Source organism: Anoplopoma fimbria, chromosome 24 (genome assembly GCF_027596085.1).
Source record: "Anoplopoma fimbria isolate UVic2021 breed Golden Eagle Sablefish chromosome 24, Afim_UVic_2022, whole genome shotgun sequence".
Classification (NCBI taxonomy): Eukaryota; Metazoa; Chordata; class Actinopteri; order Perciformes; family Anoplopomatidae; genus Anoplopoma; species Anoplopoma fimbria.
In genome coordinates, this window is record NC_072472.1 from 5,433,598 (window position 1) to 5,454,244 (window position 20,647).

The window sequence follows — 20,647 nt, forward strand, 5'->3', positions numbered from 1 at the left end:
CACTAATACATAGCTGAGCTGGTTGAGATGCCCAGAATCAATCACCTAAATGGGACCATGAAAGCATAGAGTGTGCTATTAAATGAGTTGTATCTGCAGGGCTCACTGCTCACCTCAAAGTGTAATCAGCATCACTGACGGAAGGGAGAAAAACTATTTGGCATACAACGTTGGTTTAATCGCTGATCTTTAAACTAGTTTTCAAACTGCAAGTTGAAGTGATTTATCTTGCTTTTTTTTTAATGGCTAGTCGCAAAAAATACTTCAAACAGATGAAGTGTTCCATTAATTATCACAAGAGCAGCCTGATCAAAAATAACAACGCCTCATAAGTTGGACTTCGTGACAACACATTCGTCCCTGCTGCTGTCAGAATTGCAATCAGCTGTTGGTACGCCAACATATGACATGGAGGCAGTGCATTTGGACATATTTTTAACAAAGTTGGGAAATAAGAAGACATGGGATCATGGACATAAGCAACGGTAAAATAATGCAGCTCTGCAAATGTTGGATGTAGATGAAGGAAATGTAGGAAAACACATTTCTTAGGATATTTTGGACAGCGATGACTATGACATACTACTAAATAAAAGCCCAAATTTGGTCACTTTGCATTTCAGCTGGAATCTCGCGATATCACAGCATCGGGACGTGGTTTAGATGTGTGTGGGATGACACGGAAAGGCGACTGTTCGTCCAAAGGCTTGTTTCTCTATATCATCATGTTCACATCATTTTGTTGTCAAATGTGCAAGCGTAGCAAACCACAATTTATTAATCAAAACTACTTTATTGGAATCAACAACATAAACCTATAGTATTGATTCATGATCCAGGAGACTCCATGTGGTTTGATGTGATATTGAGGATCAAAGAGGACTCCATTAAAATAAAACTTTCAAATGGGAAGTTACTTTTAACTTTACAACTCTATAGTTTTATGTTCTCTTGTCATAAAAAGTTTTATACAACACGCTTCACTGCAGCCGGTAATTTACTCTCACTCCTTCCCTCTGTTCCATAGTAGCAGACCACGGTGGGAGGTGTCTCTAAGTCTCTCAGTGTATTCATGGGTGAGTGAAGGGTATTGGGAATATGTGTGTGTGTGTGTGTGTGTGTGTGTGCGGTGGGAGATCAATCACATGCAGTCAAGTAAAACAAAGTGTCCCCTTGTTGCGGTGACACTGAGGTGATTGAATGTGACATGTTTTATTATCAAGACACAGCACTTTGCTCTGCACTTCACTGCCAATTAGGAACGCTCACCTTTCCAGTCTTGACCTCTACGGGACAAATTGTCTCTCTCTGTGAACACTGATGAGATCTGAATCCGAACCGAACCGACCTGCATCCCCATACTGGAGCGTCAGGTCTGACACGCCAGATTTAAAAAAAATATATAAGTTGTTAGCCCACATTGACCTTGGCCTCCCGTTTGTTGGCTGTCAGCCTCCAGAACTCCATATTTTCCCAGTGAAAGATATTAGGTTTGCAAAAAAAAAGCAATATTCGACCAATAAAAGCCAAAGACGGCAAAGTATATAGGAAAGTATTATCAGAAAAATAGAAACGCCTGAACATTGTAATGTGTGTTAAAACTGTCAGAGAGTTGTTTACTTTAATTTATTGAAATGTTGCAGTAACTGCTTGAGGGAACTTTTCTTTGTAAATCTACCTCTATGACCTCAAATAACAGATCATTACCTTGAATCAATAATTAATGGCTAAATATGATAATTTTATCTCCTCAAGTTATTTCGATCCTTGAATACAAATCTTGTCTCTAGGTGGAGGGAGGCCTTAGAACTCATAGTAATTGGTGAATTGACAAAATGATAATAATAATAATAATAATAATAATAATAATAATAATAATAATAATAATAGTAATGATTACACTGATGATGTTATGAATAAAACAGGATACATTTAATAATTATAAAAGCTTGTAAAGCAAGGAACAAACACCATCTCTCAGAGTCACGCCTACTTGAACTGGGGGTTGGTGCAGAATCCTCACAGCCACTCCTTCCAGGTGCACAATCATCTATGTCTATATAATAACAATAATGATGATGCCTTCACTGTGTTAGTTAAGTACACAACAAGGTGCATGTTTCCAGCCCTTAAGAGCTAAGAGTATTTCTTTTTAATATGCTGAGGAACCTCTCTTTTCCCCGAAGCCTTTCATTTTCCAGACCCTGCTCTTCCTCAGCCTCTTCTAATCACCTGGCACCTGGTTCCTCCCTGCACACCTGTCCCTCATCCCTTCATTGAGCCCCAGCTTATAAATACCAGACACTTTCCTGCTCCCAGTTGCCTGATTGTGTATGTGGCTCATCTGCCATGGTGGTGAACTGTGTGAGTTGCTGCTTGTCCTTTCTGCTTTTGCAGATTTGTTTCGATTGTTTGACTGATTTTTGTCTGCAGTTGGTTCCTTTCTCCTTGTTGTATCTGTGACACAACAGTATATAACATAATGTGCTGTCAGTCAACCCTGTTTCCACCAAACTCACTTTAACTCTTTTACCAATTTACACCTTTTCAAGTTTGCTTTTAACACCTAATCATTTAACTTGCCTGTTAAAATTGTGTGATTTTCTTAACCTGTGATATATATATATATATATAATATATATATATATTTCTCTCTTATTTCCCCTTTGTAAAATGTGTTTTTTTTTGAGAAGTGCTTCCTAAATAAACTGTTCTATTATTACCATATCAGCCTTTTGAGAGGCAAACAAATGTCAACCGTTCACTGAAGCTGTCAACTTGTTCCTGGGAGCTTGTGACAGGCATTTGTTTTGACATTTTATTAGAAAAAAAGATGAATAATCAATATCAATAGTCATTTGATGTTAAAAGTTTCTTACTTGACTTATTATAGCTGTCAGATTTGTGCTTCTCCCTGTTATCACCAACTCCAGTGTCGATCAATAGCCAGCCCTCACAGTGTTCTACAACAGCAGGTCCAACTTAACAGGCTCATCAGGTCCAGGTCAAATCCATCTGGCTCCTCAGATGAAGATCGGTTCCAGAAATAATTGTCTTTAGTCGCCAGAAGTCATATCTGTGGTTATTTTTAACCACCAGCTTCTCTTGTCCATTGGGGGCTGAATTCATATGCTGCCTACACCTCATTAAGAGAAATTCACAAAGGGATCTAGTTGCCAAGGAATATCTCTGTATTTATACCATCCAATCAGTAGCATTAGATTGTACTAAAAACTATATCCATTTGGCACCTTTTACCAAACACGTCCTCCTTATGCATTGAGTTATTAGTGAAATGGAAGGGATAGCAAACCAGTGATTAGCCCTTCTAAATACAAGTTATTTCATACCTCAGCCAGTGCGATCTGGATTCAGCACAAATCTAATCACAAAGGCCTTTTCATAGAAATGTCTGTTTTTGTATTAGAATTAAAAAAAATGTGTTAAATGTCCAGTGTAGTTGCTGTTGCTTGGAGCCTTGCATTCCTTTCTGCTGTTCAAGTAATAGTATATTGTGAGAATTTCTGTTTTGAAATGTAATGGATTCAATAGCATTCCCCAGCAAATCTATCTAAAAGGCTTCAAGGTTTAGCAAAGAAGGACTTAGTTATTCCTTTTATAGTCCCTGTGCAGCTTTGGGCCAATCTCCCTTCTCTTCTGATCTCTTTATTCAGGTACAAAACAAAAGTATTTTAAAGGCATTCATTTATGGTATGCTTTTTGTTTGGGACGATGCTGTTCTGATTCATTTCCAAAGGCTTTATTTGCTTTAACATTGTAGTTTAGCAATTTGTCTTTTTCTAAACATTTTTTCCCATGGTCAAATAAAAGTGAGAGAAGATGTAAGATGGCAGAGGAAGCTGTAATGTCTGTGTAGCTGTATATGTTTATATTGTTTCTGTTTTTATCTGGTATAATGTGATTCTGTCCTTAACGTGCTGCAGTTTCAATGCGACTTTTATCTTTTTGCTCTATAATAATAAAATGAAATTAAAAACAAAATTAAGCCTTCAATGTTTTGAATAAATTCCCTCCTCACTTTGCAAAGAAAGTGGATAAATCTCTTGGTGTTTCCATTATAAATGGATTAAAAAACACAGCTTGCACACTTGTTGACCCTGTAATTATTGGACACATTTCCCTGGTTCCTCTGTACCGAATACACTGATGAAGTGGTTATAAACTTTTTTTTGCACTTGCATCTCCATCTGTTTAAATATCGGCTCAGTCTGTTTGGGGCTTACATGGGTTTACGATTTTTACATTTTTATTTTGTAAATCTTTTAATCAGGAAAACAATTTATGCTTTAACTTAAAGTGATATATATATAAATAAAGATATTTTTATAATAAATGTAGGGCTCCAATCTGTGTCTCTGTTTCCAGAACGTCATCTGATCTATCTTCGAATGCTTTTTCAGCTGCACCTGGTTCACTTCCTTCCCTGAGTGATATTATGGCTCTGTGGCACATCGCAAAGAATGGCATCTTTCATAAGAAGCTTTCAAGACTTCCTGTCGGACGTACAGGAGCTGAGATGCTTAATGTTTAATTAATGACGAAAGGCATCTCTGAAAAAAGGCAGGGGTTGTCTGCCATGCAGCATCTGGAGAGACACAAAGAGTGAGGGGAAAAAATAACCTGCAGCCTTGTTGTCATCTTGATCTCTGGAGTCTCTTTGCCTCGATCTCGTGCCCCACTCTCTGCCATCCATCACTGCTCTTAGCACCATGTGTTCATCTGGCTTTGTTTTCTCCCTCCTGTTGATTTGCGTTTGCATGATGAAAACAAAACTGTCCTCCTTTTTGCCTTTTATAAATGTCATAAATCGTGTGAGCTGATGCATATGATTGTCTTTATGAGTGGGTGTATTTATTTGTGCAAATGTGACTGTGTGCATCCACACATGCGTGTAAATATGGATGCTTAGAGCTGCATGCACTTCACAGGACATATGGCACTGAAGTAAACAAAAGCTAGCGGGCCATATGTCTTGCTGCAGGTGCTGCTCGGTGCTCAAGTGCCTGAAATCCTCCAGAGGCCTGTGCTATGAAGCAAGTTCATCATACCCACAATACCTTTTTTGTTATATTTCAAACTATAATATTAGACAAATATCAAGAAGTTTAACAGAAAATCCAGGTTTAAAGCATCACAGGTGCAGCTGAGATATGCAGGAAGGACATCTGGAAAAATATCACAGACTGTGTGAATGTATAAATGAATACGGTTAAAATATCACTGCCACAACTAGGGCGTAATTAGATCTGACTATAATTACATTTGTGTATTCCATTAAATCAACGCATCGTTTACATGTGGAAGATACTATAATCATACCCTTGGGGAAATTATTGCATATATATACTGTATATATATTCAAGTTTAACTCTGAGAGAGAAACTACATTTAAAGACAATATACAAACCTGTGCTTTACAGAGTCTGTGAGCAATTTCTGTCTTAATGCTGTTTTTTTTTCAGCACAAGACACAATACCCCTCAGAACTCAGATTGTCTGTCCACCCTGACCTAACTGGGTATCTCTGGTGCAGCAGGTGTCCAAGCGTCATTACCTCTCCACGGGTGGAACCTCCAGGATCGGTGCTTGGACCCCTTTCTTACATAACAGATATCACCTCCATTGCTATGCTGATGATACCCAGCTCTATCTGTCCTTGCCAGACATTTCATCCTGCCTCACTGATATTTTAAAGTGGATGATGACCGAGCTCCTGGTGGTCCCAGCCAGTCCCCTCCTATCTCCAGCTCTGCTCCTCCTTTTTCTCTCGAACAAAAAGTATGCAAGTAATATGGGCATCATGATTGACGACGACTAACTTTCCCTTTCAATTTTTATAATAAATCGATAATTTCTCATTTATTAGAAGTGCCACACACATCTGTCTGGTTGGGTTATTAGAAGGTTACACACAAAATTTTCTATGGGAGGCTAGTGGTGCATTGAAGCTAATTTCTAATCAAATATTTATAGGAGAAAAAATGGCTACTTCAGGAAGACTGTCCTGCCTTTTTAGAGAAGAGGTAGACTTTCGAGAGGGCCGTCAAAGGGTAGTTTTGCACAAGCAAATGTTTGCCATGTCCATGTGAAAAAAGTATTTATAACATCAAAAGATTCTGTCCTTGTTCAGAATGCGGCTCTGTTCATTACTGTCCGAATGCTGTTTAAATTAACACATCTGGTATGGATCTAAAAGGGAAAAACCACATGCTCTGATCAAAGGAGAATTCACACCCTTTGATTAAGTCAGAATCAAATAATAAGCCAGACCTGCAGTCCTTTTTACCAGTGGGTTAGTGACAGCCTTTTGATGCACATGCTTTATTCGGGACTTTATCCTTGATTTTATAAAGAGCTTCAGTTTACATATTTTGCAATAGAGAAACATCTATGTAGGTCACAGAACTTCATGAAGGGCATTTGTAGTAGTTTTGACATAACAGTGTTAAAGGTAAGGCAACAAAACTCCATGGTTGGGTGGAGGAAAAGATCATAACTGGGAATGTTTGTAAGAAACTTAAGACACATATGTACAGAAGTTTAGCATCTTACATATGTTGTGTACTTACCTTCAAGAGAGTGCTATTATGTACTATAGAAACTATAAGGACACCTCCTGTCTTTTATGTTATGCAAGATGTTGTATTTCTCACATGGCAAGACGTACAGCCAATTAGTCGTTGTGAACATACTTTCCAGCGCCGATGCACTCAGCATCTATTTATAAGAACATGTTGTCATTTGATTGTCAAGAGGTGCCGAAGTGCTGCTATATGAGTGCAGTTTGTAAGGGCTTTATTGAAGAACAACATCTGTTATGCGAGATGTAAAAAAAAAAATATATATATATATATATATATACGTTAAGTAAGTTATCAATTTCTGTTTTTAACTACAGTACATTGCCATTTAACTGTTGCCAAATATGAAAGCCTTTGTTATGATTGTCTGATACTGTCTTATGCAGGTGTAAAAAAGGAGAAAATAAACCTTGGTATTCATGAAAAAAGAGATCCATTTCAGCAAAGTAACATTTTACATGTGTAAAGCTTCATTTGGTTTTTAAATGAATGAAATTGGGCTCTAATTTAAAGGGCCTCAACTGTGAGGACTATAGACGTGTTAGCATGTCCTCTTCAGCGAAGCTTGTTATAGTTCATGTTAATACAATAATAATTTTTTTGAACTTTGCCTCTCTAACACTATAAATGAGAAAAACATTGGAAAAACAATGTTGTTTTTAATAAGATTTTTAACACAGCTACAGAATGATGTTAAAAGTTGTTTGAGGAATACCAGGGAGTTGAGTGCTGAATTAAATGATATAAATTAGTTAGACAGAGTACAATATAGTCCTATATATTAAATAATGCATTCTAATTCATTAATTAATTGGTGTTCTGTTATTTTCGGTGTTACACAATGTTCAGTTACCTTTTTGAACAGGATAAGAGCCACTCCTACTGTTTACACATTAATACATGTGGGATAAGCCAATAATAATTGGGTTTTAGGAGATTTCTTTGAACATGTATACAGTGGATTTGGAATATGTGTCACAAAGAGGGTTTCTACCACAGTTAAACACAAACCAGCTTAGACCAGTTTGCAGAAAAAGCACGCCCAGAAGAAAAGCCCACAGTTTCTAGTCGAAGAGAGAAACACATTACTTTTAAACATAATAAAAGTCGGGATACCAACAGGTTTTTCTGTAAGCAAACAAAGCAATGCAAGAAGGTGGTAGCAGGCATGAAAGAGGGAGGTTGTAGTTCACACTGTCAAACAGTTCGCCACCATTTACGTTATTCAAAGTATGCACGGCTTCATGGCTGGGAATGTAAGTGGAATATTCATTTTCATTAGCATTGTAAACAGCTTAGAAGGAATTTGTCTTTTTGGGATAAGGGCAAAAAAAACTGAATATTTGGTGCATGTAAACACAACCTCTGATTAATAGAAGCTATTTGCTGAAATAGATTGCACAAGGTCAGGCGTACCATTACCAACAGCTGCACTCAAGCAAGCAGCAAATGGCAACAAAATACAGCGTAAGACCGCTCAGATCCATTGCACCCAAAAAAACGTGACCCCTCATCCCAACAGACAGGGTCTTGCCGATGAGATGTTTCTCTAACTGATAGGACATTTGTACGGTTTGGCAACTTCTTAGAGAAACATGTGGACTTGCATAAGTGATCAAAATGTGACACCTGAACATCACATCAGCATTCAGAGCACAAGCCTCCCTCAGGCCGCATACATAAATATGTTATGAGCACGGCCTGCCGTTACTATACGGTCTGGCAGTAATGGATATTCAGGGTGAAGGGGCTCTTGTGGGAGCAGCATGTAAAGGATGACTGGGCTGGAGTTAGTAACGCACCATTAACTGACTCCTCAGGATGCTCACAGACAGGGAAGAGAAGGAAACCCGGCCAGTCAGGAAATCAATTCAAAGCACATCAGTATGTGAGTCTGTGAGAGAGGGGGAGGATGATGTTTGCCATATCAGGATCACTTTAAACACAGAGTGCAATAAACACACAGAAATGCTCCATGGATGCTTGTACTTAACACGTTTGACTGTGCATGCTGACACAAGGCTCGAAGACAACATAAGCTTCCATACTGCAGGAGAATAGACTCAGAGAAGCTGCATACTTGATACCTGCATTTCTGTCGGTGCATCACATACATTTTTATGTTTTTTCTTTTTTTCTAGAGGCTCTACACAAGGTTAGAAATCTTGCAGAAAATCACATTTCTGATTAATAACAAATACAACAGTTAAACACAGAAACCTGAAAAAAACCTGAGTGAGTACATTTTTGTTAAGTAATGGTGACATATCATTATTATGTTAATACATTTTGAATTATATTTTCCTTTAATTTAAATTGCAGAGTCAAAAAGGATAATGCCAACATAATTATGAAGTGTAATTTATATATGCTGTTCAAACTGAAAATTGCTTTTAGTAATTGCAAAGCAATTGCAAATGAATGGAATACACAATCCATTAGTGAAAAACTTAAATTGCCTTTGACAAAAGCAGACTAATTGCACATGACTCCTACGACAGGTCTGGACCACTCGTAAATTTAAAAAAGAGAAAATTAGTGAATGGGGCAAATTCTCCTAAATCAGCGTACAAGCCACTTAAAGGATCCAGTGTTCGGTTTGTCTGTTCTGGGCTACTGTAGAAACACGGCGGTGCCACATGGCCATCCTCTGTATGTCTATATAAACAGCTCATTCTAAGGGGGGAACAAATATTTGTTTACACTGATTATACACTAATTAAAACATAGAGAGAAATATTATATTCAAATTCTGCCTGTTATCTCCCTTAATCCTACAGACTGTTAATTTGAGATCAAATCTGTTCATACGAGTGGTTCTTGCATGAGGCCCAGAGCACAAATTTCTTTAAAACAATCTTCTAGAAACACAATATGGGTGGCTGTTTCTGTTCACAAAACTTTTCAATCACCAGTCAACCGACCTCAACAGCTTGAACCTATTTTTTTCGTCGTTTTATGTTAATTTGTCTATAACTTCAGTGACATAAGGTGCTACACAACATCCAATAACGGACAGACTGAAGAACAAACAAACATGGCCGTAAACATTACCTCATTGGCAGAGGCCCCTTGGCTCGTCTCTCCATTAGAGAAGCATATTCAGACTCCTAATTGGTTTTACTATCTGAGCTGCTCAGTAGTCTGTTAATGACATCCCCAACCTGGAGCGTGAAGACATCAGAGAAACGCACAGCATATGAGTGTCTTTATGAAGCAAAGTGCTGTTCTTGTGATGCACTGTAGGTGGTGGAAGGATGAGGAAATTTGTTTGTGTTTTGAAATGTGTGTGTGTGTGTGGGGGGGGGGGGATTGAGTGCGAGGCTGTCTGCTGTTTACGGGTGGGTGGGTTTGCTTAAGATTTTGTTTACACAAGCTGTTGCTCCCATGTGGTGCTTCTCCTTGTGTAAAAAGCATTCTGAAGAACTCGCTGTGTTAAAAGTGCTGCCAAATGAGCAATCACACCCTGACAGCGTTTGTCTGCGGCGCCGTTCAGCTGCAGGTCTCAAAAACGATAAAACTAAGCCATTAACGGCGGATGAGATGGTCGCCTCATCCTCACCTGGATCAATTTAAGTTTTGAGGAGTGTGTGTTTTTTTTTTTCTTTTTTGAATGAGTCACTGGAGCTCTGAGGCAGATGACAACCTTGAGTAAAAATAATGTCCTAACGGCTCGAGATCCAACATCTAATTTGGAAGAAAAATGAACTGATTCCTCTACACAAGCGAATGCTTTTGTTCTTTTTCAGTTCAGGGTAATGCCACGTAAAGTAATTGACACTAACAAAGAGAGGCCTCCCAGGTTTCACGTACAATTTGACATGAAATAAGACGTTACGTAGATTGTCAATGTCATACAAGAGCAGCCACTCAGGGGAGCTTAACGAGAACATCAGAGAAATGAACCCAAGGCTGTAGACGGTGGAGAAATGAAGCATTAAAATGGTAGGATGTCTCACGAGTACAGAGAGAGGATTTTTTTTTTTTTAAACTTTCTGAGTAAAACAAGGACACTCCTTTAATCTTAAAACCCAAGCTTCATATCCTTCTCATCTGCAGCCATCTTCCCTGCATGAAACATCCCATATACACTTGCCATGTTGGAAAGGCCAGCCAGCTTTTTTTTTCAAAGTTTTAGAATTTTCTTCAGATCAAACTTTAATAGAGTTGTGAGGGTTGAATTCTATGTTTCACAGGAAACGAACTAGTGTTACTTTTCCATTTTGCATGTTTTACTCCATTTAGTACAGATCAGCTATATGTAGCTGCCAACCATTTTCTAAAGCAAAACCACCGTTTTTTGTTTTAATAAAAAACATTTTATGTCTTGGTTAGTTGTATGTTTTCCACCACGAGCCTCCACAACAGTCTGGTTGTCAGAATTGAAACACGTGATCAGTTGGATGCCTTCATGTAAAATAAAATAAAACTCAGGGACCATATAGAAAAAAGGCTAAAATTTACTACGCTGTCTCAAATCAAAGACATCAGTTTCACGCTACAACCTTTGTTTAATTTTAAGCCCAACTTGCTGCAATAAAGAGACAGAAAACAACAATAAAAGTCTATCACGGTCCTAAAACTTAACGGACTTTACTGCATTATAAGCTTCCCCTAAAGTCTCCTTGAATATCCTGGAACAATGTAGATACAAACAGCTATTGTAACAGATGTGATGCCAACACACACATTCACACATAGCAAACTTGTTTGCAGTGTGTCATGTGTTTGAAGATTTAGCACAAACTGCATAATTGACTTGCCAGTTGCCATGACCTACATATGACAGAATGTTATTGCTGTGCAGCTCGTATGGAGCCCATGTTGGATGTTGGCAAGTCCTGAAATAATGCTCTGTAGCATGGGACTGCCTCTGACAGCTTGTCTTAGGCTGATTTATGTAAATATAACCAGAGCTGAATTTCCTCCTTTTTGAATAGTGGCTTGAATAGTAACTTGCAGTCATTACAGTAATGTTATCCAGTAACTTCCAGTCTTATTTCACAGAGGAGAACATCCCACCTGTCTGTGAAAAGATGGAGGAAGAAGCTGGTCAATAAATATTTCATGAGTTTCATTGCTGCATATTTATAGTGTGTCTGCCACTCAGTAAATCTGTCCAGGCCGAGTCCAGGCCGTGAAACAATGTTTAACCACACAGCCAAAAAGTCGAGGACGAGTCATCTAATTTAACCGTCCGGCCAAGTGATGCCCACGGAGCCGTTAACCGCCAGCGAAATGACGACAAGGGCACAATCTAGTTAGTTGATCTACTATGGTGAAGTTTGTATTTGAGAGCATCAGGACACAATATGTGCAACAGAAAAAAAAAACACTGCTAATTAGAGTAGGAATGGCTAAGCAAATCTGTTTTGGTGCGAAAAAATAAATAAATCTACTCCATACTATACTCAGGTCACTCCAACGTCTGAGTCAAAAGACCTATTCTAAATAAATAAAAAAGTCTAGACAAATCTAGATATTAAAAACATTGGTTTCAATTTAAATGTAATGATGATTGGAAGATATGGCTCAGTTGGCAGCTCATGAGCCCCGAGATAATCAGGTGTCCAGTCTACGGTGTACCCCCTGAATGATGGAAGGATGGATGGATGGATGGATGGATGGATGGATGGATGGATGGATGGATGGATGGTTGGTCAGGTCAGCCAATAATGTTAGGATTTGTTGTTTGTGTCGATCCCCAATTGCACTGGGGGAAAAGTAAGTAGCTAAATCAATTTAATGTAACTTAAAAGTAGATTTAAATGAACACAACCACAAATCAAACGTTTGCACAGTATCTTGTGTGTTTAATCAAAAAAACAGGAGTTTGACAAAAACCTCCAAGACCTCCAATACCCACGACTTTCTCTGTCATCATTCCACTGTTTTGCGTAGTACGGGAAAAAGTCACTAAACACAACGTGTTTATTATCATGTATCCAAAAACACAATCTTTCCCTAACCTTAGCCGATGTTTTTGCCTAAATCTTACCCCAGATGTTCCTCTGGATGCGAACATCAGTCCAAGTCCTGCACTTTGTATGCCGGCCATTCACGATGACTCGGCCCATAATGTAGCGCCTCACTAATTAAAAAAATCGTTGCCTGTTTCATAATCAAGGCAGTGATTGTGATTGAGACCATAAAGTGAGTGAGAACATAATTTAGTTCTATATTAATAGAGTCACACTAAAGACTTCAGGCCAGACTTGCTTTCAATCAACACAACACACAACTAAAATAAATATTCTTTTATTTCCTGACTAAACTCTGTCAACAGTTCTGTATTCATTGTTCTTGACTCCTTTGTTGTTCTGTTAGTGTTTTGTCTTTTGTCTTGCTATAAAAACATATTCACCAAAGAAACAGCCTCAGTAATAAATTATATATATATATTTCTATTCTGGTTTCTATTCAAACAAGCACAAATGGAAACTTAACAGAGTCTGCTTACGTCAAATGAGGATGAATATAATGTAGGTAGACTGAGCAGGATGTTAAGCCTGTAGGTTGTAAAATTAAAAAGAAATCTGTGATGGAAAATGAACAAAAAAGGCCACATGACATGTTCCATAACTCAGTTGGAGCGTTTTAAATTGCAGGCTGGAGCAGAGGACAAGCTTCCCATGAAGAAAACATGACGATTACCTTTGTTGGAAGGATGATAATGGCAATGAAACGGACCTCTGTGGCCCTTTCTACAGAATGCAGAGCCTTAATTTGAGGAACTTAATCATGGTCTTATTCAGACTCACATAATGCTAGGTTTTGATTGTGACTTCAAACAAACACCTTCAGGTGTGCTCAGAATATGAAGCTATCATCTTGTTTTAGAGAAGGAAGCGAGCCACAAATGTTCTATGTTCAAAATGTTCTCCTTTGATCTATAATGTTTTAAATTGAGCAGGAATTGACCCGAACGTTTCTTTAGCAGCAGCCATGATCAGAACTTGTGAAAACTGCTTTTCTAACTCCCACAAGGAGAAACATCCTTTCATAATGCCATCCCCAAAGTCCTCCCTTTTCACAATGGATCCACATTTCGTGAGTGTTCCCAACCAACAGGGTTATATAAACATAATGCAGGAGGCTTGTCATTTTTGTTTTTGTTTAGAATTTAAAAAAACACTTAAGATTAAAGAAAAAATCATATTACACCATATGCTGCACGCTGTTAAGGTTTTGAAACACTTTGAGGCACTCTGGCGCCTGATCAGTAGCTCTTTTGAATTTTATTTTCTCTCCTCACTTCCTATTGCATGAAGCATATTCTAAACTCTGGATCTACAGAGATTTGGTCATCACATGGGAACATAAAATCTGGGTTAAAAAAGTTTTAACTGTAACATCTGTATATTAATTAGTGAAAAATAGCAACAATCTCCTAGCTGGAATCAGTGATGTGATGTTGGTGTTCAATATCCTTAGAAGTGTATTTGTCTCTCTGAGTCAATCAATTCACTGTTATGCCAATTACTCTCAATGGATGCTGATGACCTGTTTACAGTCAGCTGCATTTATAGAATACATTTTAAAAAGAACAACAAACTACATAATTCAGTATATATGGAGAGTAATGGATGAATAAATACTTGGGTTTATATGAAGCTCAAAAAAATCTGTAATTATTGACCCGTAAAATAAAGCATTATCAAATGTTCCTTTACATTCTTCCCTTGACCCCCTGAGGATTACATCAAAGGAAGGAAAGACCTCCCGGAAGCTTTCAATGTGCACAATGATGATGACGTTTCCCAGTAAAACAATCTCACGGTGCAGTGTTTCCCCCCCCACCCCGAAAACCCTTGGTGACTGATCCACAACTTCCTTCAAAGCTTCATGGGCACACAAATCAGCTCGTCTGACTTCCTCCTAGTCACAACCTTTCCATGCGACCTCATTTTGCCACCGTCATTGCTCGCCACGTTCCCTCCAGATGTTTCCCCCCGTGCAGTATGTATCTGTCCGAGGATGCAAGGAGCCGTCGGAAGATGTGACCCCAATACCTTCACCGCGGTCCCCAGCGAGCCCGGCCCGCCGCTGTGATGCTGCTGCAGCCATTATTTCCCATTAGTGCTTGACAGCGGGCTGTTTGTAGCAGCGAGACCCTGCAGAGAATCAGGTCAGCCACCGCGCCCCCAGCCCTTTGTTGGCACATGTTGCTGTTCAACCTGGCGTGGACCGTTTCGCGGGTCGGTGGAGGTTATTTGAAATTAAGGACAAACAAGCTTGTAACCTACATTTGCTGTAAATAGGTTGCTTTGGATGGATGTCAGTACTATGGAGTACAGTTGAATTTAAAGCCAAAGGGAAGAGTAAGAATGTAAACTTTCCTTATTTATCACTTTGAAAATCTTAGAAAATAGAAGATATTGAGAAGACAATGAATAACAATGCTATGAGTCTACAGCCATGCATACAGAGCTAAATGCTAATGACAAAATGGTAACATTATCTCAGTGACAATGCTATAAAGCTGATGTTTAGCAGGTATAATGTTTGCCATAGTCACCATCTTGTGTTAGCATGCTAACATGTGCTAATTGGCACCAAACACAAAGTACAATTGAAGCAGATTGGATTGCATTTTGCAGGTTATAAACGACAGTATTGGACAAATTCAAAGTTTACCTGATGATGTCACCAAAGTCCCAAGGTTTCATCAGGTTTCATGAATGTCTAAACCAAATTGTGAGCCAAACTTGCAGATGTTGAAATATTACAGTGGTTCAGATCATTTTGAAACACATCTGAGAAACTCTATTTCCTTGTATGTGGGAGGTTAGTTGAAGAACTTGACTGGCCTAAACAGAGCCCTGGGCTTATCCATATCCACCACCTTTGGAATGATCTGGAAGGCTGACAGAAGGTCTAGCACTCACCCTTGGCCTATTAAGTGACCTCAAACTCAGATCATGGTTGTAGTGTGCCGGTGGCTACATATTTTATTGGCCACATAGTTTATCCATCTATAATGTTAGTGTGAAGTTGTGCTATTGAGGGTGTGGAAAAAAAATAAGATTTTGGATGTCCATATCCCAATTAACCGTCTATACAGAGGAAAAAAAAAAAGTTTGGTGTATAAGTTTGTCCTTCAGTGTACAAGACAATCCAGCTCAAAGCTAAGAGGGCAACACTGTGTTTGGGATCATGCCAGTGAATCATGAAAGTAAACACACACAACACACACACACACACACACACACACACACACACACACACACACACACACACACACACACACACACACACACACAGCTGGTACAGCAGAGCTAATCACGATTGCTGCTGCATCTGCGCCGAGTCCTCTCGTCTAATGAACAGATATGACAAGCACTTCTCCCATCGTGTCATCTAATTCATCATCTACTGTTCTCTGCTTCCCTTTTCCTCTCTTGTTCCTTCAAGCTGATTGGAAAATAAAATGCAATTAGCAACAGTTTTCTTCCGACCCGATTTTTATGAGCAATTTAAATTCAAGAGGCCCAAATTTACTGCATGCACATGCTTCATTCTTTTATAAGTATATATAATCAGACACACACACACACACACACACACACACACACACACACAGACACACGCACACACAAGTCTTTGAAAGGCTTTTAATGCCTGTAGCAAGCTGGAATATTAACAGACCTATTGTTACGCAAAGCTATTCTTAAACGTCACAATAGACCTTGAAGGTCAGCCTGAGGTTAGCACTGTTGGGATATCAGCTCAACATACTATGGACTGACAAAACTCGGTTCAAACCTATTCAATCTAACCTCAGAGTAGACTGCGGAAGAAAAAACGCTACCCAAAATATTTAGAGCCCGAAAGCAATCACTGTTGTGTTTGAACAATGATCTAGGGTCATTCATGTTTTCCTCGACTATAAAATAAATTGAAAATTGATCGGTATTTGGGAGAAAAATGGTCCCAATAGAATTATCTCCTGGCATGTAACACAATGGGGACTAAATATAAGTTTTAATCATCCATTTTTTCTTCTTTTCGGGCTTTTTTTTAACTATTTTAACTGTAAGTTATACATTTGTTAATACTCATTTCATCTCCTTTAAAAGGTAATTACTTAAGGAAAGAAGAAAAACGTCAATGTAGTAGGTGACTCCAAACTTTTGAACGTCAGTGAGTGTGTATATATATATATATATATATATATATTTCTTTCCCTCCTCACACATACACATGCATTGTCCTTCCTTTTCAGCCTGAATTTGTTTGGTTTACCTTGATGACACAGAGGGCCCCGCTAGAAATATTCTATCCTTAAAATCTTCCTTCCCATTCTCCTTAAACGTCGGCTTTGGCTCGGCATGATGAACGATCGCTCAGACCAATCAATTCTATTTAGATAAGCTTGCCTCCAGAGAGGACAGGAAAGGGAAGAAGGATGGATTTTTTTGAGTTATTCAACACAGAGGCCCAAGGTTATTGTTATTTGGGCTGCTCTCCAACCTGATATTTTTCAGGTAGGGCAGACTCGAACACTTTGATAGCTGTGCTCTAAGATATCAACGTCCGGGAAAGAACTGTGAGTACTCTGCAGCAGTGTGCAGGATGAGCCTGATGAGGCCTCAGTGCATCATTTACACTCAGGTGCAAGATATAAGAACTGGATTCTGTGTTGCTGGTGGGTGATTGCACATAAACAACAGCTAGTTGATTTATGTTCAAAAGTATTCAGTGATTTCTGACAAAGGCTAACTCAGAATTTATTTGTTTTTGATACATTTCTTTTGAGAATAAAACATCAGGCTTGTGTATATACATATAGGCTTAACCCGTTTAAAAATTGACCTCAATTTCTTTTATTTTAAATTCTTTTCAATTTTTTTTATTATACATTCATATTGATGTTTTTTTACAAGTGGAGGGAGGCCTGAAGGGATGGGTCAGTTTTGCTGTCTTGAGAAATTTCTCGCTAGATTTAGCAACATTTAGAGCTAATGCTGCTAACTACTTTCTTTGGAAGAGGTTGGCAACACAGGGCTGGGTATTTCAGTTACACACCTTTTTTTAACATTACCAACTAAAGCTTTAAATAAAAAGGAAAAATTCAATTTTATTTTCATTGTTTTTGTTTATTTCTCCATGAACAGAGTAAAGGACTTTGGAGACACTGTGTTGTTTTACAGTACTATTCAAAGATGAGGTGAGTAGTATTTTCTGGTATAATCTCTGACACTGCCCCTGCTTGAGCTGCTCCCCCCCGACCCGACCCCGGATAAATCTCTGACACTGTGCATATTAACAATATGACATTCTAGCTTTACACATGTTCAGACATTTGTACAAATACATATTTTAAAATAAGTCGCAGAAATCTGAAGTCAAAGTTCAGCTCTCACATTCCTCTTTATAAATGATATCAAGTGTTCATCCACAGCAGTCAAACTCCAGGAATGTTTTAGTTGTAAAAGCACCAAGGTTATAGCTGATATGCAAAAGTTATCTTTTACCCAACAGCTCCACCCAGTGGCCTATTAGAAAAGTAATTTTTTGATGTAAAATGTTTTGAATGTTTTTTAAGAGTTAAAAAGGGCTCAGAAAAAAAATGTCAAAACATTTCACACATTGTTACTTTTAAAAATGTATATTGGAATATGATAAAAAAACTCTTGTGTGTCTTGTGTTTTTAAGCTTTGTGACCCCATTTAGAGACACTGGTGTCATTAGTCACCTTAACCTGCACATGGATGATCTGCACCACAACACAAAAAATAAATTACAAACTTGCCCCAAAATGAGTCACATTTTACGTTCTATACTAACAAATGTCACTACAAATACAGAGAGAAAACGCTGAATCACCTTCTTCATAACAAATGAAAGTCCCTGACTTTTCAAGGCATGCACACATCAAAATATGATACATTACAGCTGCATATTTATGAGCACAATTTCAGACATTTTCCATCACAGTGGACATTGGAGCTATGATGCAAAAATAATCAAGTATATATTTCAGTTCCTCTGCTGCTTCTGAAAGTTAAAGTAGCTGGAAGCTTGTTTCAACATTTAAAAAGAAAATCCTCAAACATTGTGTATTGCTAATGATTTTTTTTTTTTTTTTCTTTCACAGAAACAGTCACTCTGGAGAAAAAAGCTAACCTGTAATTATTTGCCATCCTGATTAACAAAGAGTTGTGGAGATATCAATCCCTTCTCTGTGATTTGACATGTTTTTGAGGCCTTATTTCAAAGTCTCCCACTTCTTCCTGAGAGTGTCAGATGATCGACAGGATTCAGAGACATGAAAACAATCGGCACAGTGGAATAATTATATCTAATTAAAACATTTTGTTTTGTGGAAGCTGACTGACTGTCAAAGGGAAAAGGCAGCAAATGGTGTCTAGGAAAATCAGCTCCATTCTGTGGGAACACAGCTTAGCAGCAGATATATGAAAGTAGAAGAGATCCCACAATACAAACATGATAACTAAAGAGTAAACGTATTTAAGGCAAGATAAAATAGAATTATGAGCTCTGTTGACGGTCGCAATTTGCGTTTTTCTTTTTTTGCAACTTTCTAAGAATTGAAGGATTCTGATTTTTGAAAGAATAATTGGACCTACTGCGCGTCTTTCAACATCACATGGAAACACCTTTATGCAATAAGGAGGAGGAACATGACTCAGCATGTATTTTGATCGCCACACCTCAAGTTATAATGTCCGAGATCACCCGTGCCCATCTAAAAGGAAGAACAAGTGTAAAACATCCAGAATCAACTTGTACATGGCGAGATAGCTGTTTTGATTTCTTCTCCTACTATGACAAAATTTTGACCCTGTATTTGATAAGAGTGAGAACCAAAATGGAGAACCAGAATTCCAAAAATCTAGTAGGTAAACAGACCCCACAATTATTATTATTTTTTTTTTTTTCTTCTCTTCTAAGAATTTACAGTTAGACACCGTCTGAAGTGTGAGGTGTCTGTCTCCTGATGGGATTCAGTTTCGGACAGCCTATACGTTGCTTTCGTAGCACATACTTGTCCGTGAGCCTGGCACATGGAGGCTCATCCCAGCATCCTTCTCCTCGCTCTCCATCTTCTCAGACACTGTGTGGACGGAAACTTTGACATAAACGCCGCCTTCATTGTTCCCTCCTCTTGGCAGCAGCGCCTGACTCACCTCCTCCCCGTCTCTGTCGGCGGATGGAGGGCCGATAGCTTGTCTGGTCCTCGACACAGAGATCCCGACCTTCTCCGCGTGGTGAGGCCCCGCGTTCCCCGTCTCCACGACATCCTCCGTGACCGTGCGGCAGTTGAGGATGAGCGGCGGCAGGGGGACGCTACGAGCCAGATCCTCCATGTGCCGGGCGAACTCCATGGTCTTGAACTGCGTGACCTTGGCGAGCTCCAGCGTCTTGGCCGTCGTGATGATGGGAATGCGCTTGGCGACCTCTAACGCCTTCTGCAGCTTCTCCGCGCCCTCGGTGCGGAAGAACTCATTGATGGCTCTCTCGGTCTTCTTCAGGTGGCTGCTGACCATGCAGAGGCGCGCCACGTTGAGGATCATGATGATGGTGAAGGTCACCAGGCAGACGATGACGTAGTAAAGGCCCAGGCCGCTGTCGGTGTGGGCTACGCGAAGAGTGACGGCGTAGCTTTTGGTCCCGTCGGTGACGCAGGTGTAGCGGCCGCGGTCCTTGAAGGAGACCACGGTGATGTTCAGGAAGCCCTTCTCCTGAACGTTCCACTTCCCATCTGAAGTCAGAAAACAGATAAGAGAATGCACAGATGTGAGTTAAGAATCGGGAAATACAATTGTCATCATATCCTCCATCAAGGTTGGAATGCATCAAAAACATTTACACGGGCCAAAAAACACATTAGCTTAATCTAAAATGTACTTAATGTCAGTTGAATCAGATCAGCATTCAAAACACTATCTGGTTAGATATAAGTAGTTTATATATCAGATTACTCAAAGCAATAAAGCCATTATGGTCTCTAATGCAAAGCCATGTATGACTAGGGAATAGTAAAAAGACCTTATGCCTCTGGGTAAAAACTATGCTTA

The 20,647-nt window shown here is 39.0% G+C and overlaps 1 protein-coding gene across 1 annotated transcript in view; it reads right to left on the minus strand.

Annotated features, from left to right (window-relative positions):
* Positions 1-17,853: 17,853 nt before the first annotated feature.
* LOC129113728 (microfibrillar-associated protein 3-like) overlaps positions 17,854-20,647 on the minus strand; it is a 4,937-nt gene continuing 2,143 nt past the window's right edge. The window contains exon 3 of the mRNA XM_054626184.1: positions 17,854-20,331. Coding sequence (XP_054482159.1) covers positions 19,589-20,331 — 743 coding nt within the window. The 3' untranslated portion in view covers positions 17,854-19,588. The remainder of the gene's footprint in view (positions 20,332-20,647) is intronic.